A 1,244-nucleotide genomic window follows, 5' to 3' on the forward strand; every position below is an offset into this window, starting at 1 on the left:
ATATTTTATTCTTTCACCATGACGACTAAATGTGGGCTAACACATCCGCATGTGGGAATCCAGAAAGGAGGCTGTAGCTGAACATGAAATTCATCACATAGTTAATGATCTTCCCTCTTACCGGGAGTGTGTAGTTTTGGAGTGTGTGGTTTTGGAGTGTATGATTGCACAAGCATTTCCCTACATTCTGAGTGCAATGGATGTAAGGTTGACTGTAGCTACTAATTCAGAACCGGCTACTTGGAACCCAGTTTCTGTTCAAAGACCTTTATGGCATCTGTGGCTTTGTTTGCTGCAGTGCCTATAGCAGACTGGACTTGTCTGGACATCTCCTCGGCAACTGTGGAAGCCAAAAACACACATGTACACATGCATATGCAACAGACACATGCTTGTGTGGGCACCCACACATCAGAACATGTTTCAAGATCTAGAAATAGCATGTTCACAGACATGGAGGATAAAAATATCGAATATGAATAAGATTGCACATAACAGCATTGCTCTTGTACATTACTAGACTGCTGAGGTTTGGAGACGCTGGCTGTCTCTCTCTTACCCGCGGTAGTGGTTGCTTCAGGAGTCTTAGCCACCTGCTCAAATGCACTGTGTTTATCTATCAATACGCACATCACTGCTGTTGGTCTCTTAGCAACCCACTTCCGACCTGACCTGAGGTTTGTTTGGTTGTGATAATGTAATATGAAAAGTAAGTTTTTTTGAGATCATAGTTGCACTATTAGGTATATATATATATATGTATATATATATATATATATATATATATATATATATATATATATATATATATATATATATATATATATATATATGCAGTTCAGAAGTTGTTACACAATAATAAATTAAACAGATGTTCTGTGTTTGCTACATTCTTTCCTGATCTGCTCTTAATCTCCCTCCCCTCGTCTGCCAGAAGACCTGGTACCTGTGGAATCACCGGTGAGTTTGGTAGTCGTCTGCCACATGCTATTCAGCCCTTCCAGAGACTTCTTCAAGGACGCCATGAGCAGGGAGCCATGAGCCATGAGCAGGGAGCAGGGTGTGTATGAGCAGGAATCAGTGGATTGCACGGCGGGGAGACCGCGGCCGGACACCCACGTTCCTCCCTGATTACACACGCTGGACTGTCAATTAGAGGCGTCTTATGGTGATGCAGCATCCGTACTAGACAGGGATCTGAACAGTCTGCCTGTCTCAGCAGGTCTATTGAGAGCCATGATGTT

At 42.7% G+C, this 1,244-nt stretch overlaps 1 protein-coding gene across 1 annotated transcript; it reads right to left on the minus strand.

Annotated features, from left to right (window-relative positions):
- Window positions 1-236: 236 nt before the first annotated feature.
- Window positions 237-1,025, minus strand: adirf (adipogenesis regulatory factor). Its single transcript, XM_081711713.1, has 2 exons — window positions 947-1,025; window positions 237-340 (listed from the first exon to the last, which is right to left on the minus strand). The coding sequence occupies exons 1-2, from the start codon at window positions 1,023-1,025 to the stop codon at window positions 237-239; spliced, it is 183 nt and encodes a 60-aa protein (XP_081567839.1).
- Between the last annotated feature and the right edge of the window lie 219 nt (window positions 1,026-1,244).

The sequence above is a fragment of the Electrophorus electricus genome, chromosome 4 (genome assembly GCF_041902795.1).
Source record: "Electrophorus electricus isolate QZ-2024a chromosome 4, ASM4190279v1, whole genome shotgun sequence".
NCBI classification, from domain to species: domain Eukaryota; kingdom Metazoa; phylum Chordata; class Actinopteri; order Gymnotiformes; family Gymnotidae; genus Electrophorus; species Electrophorus electricus.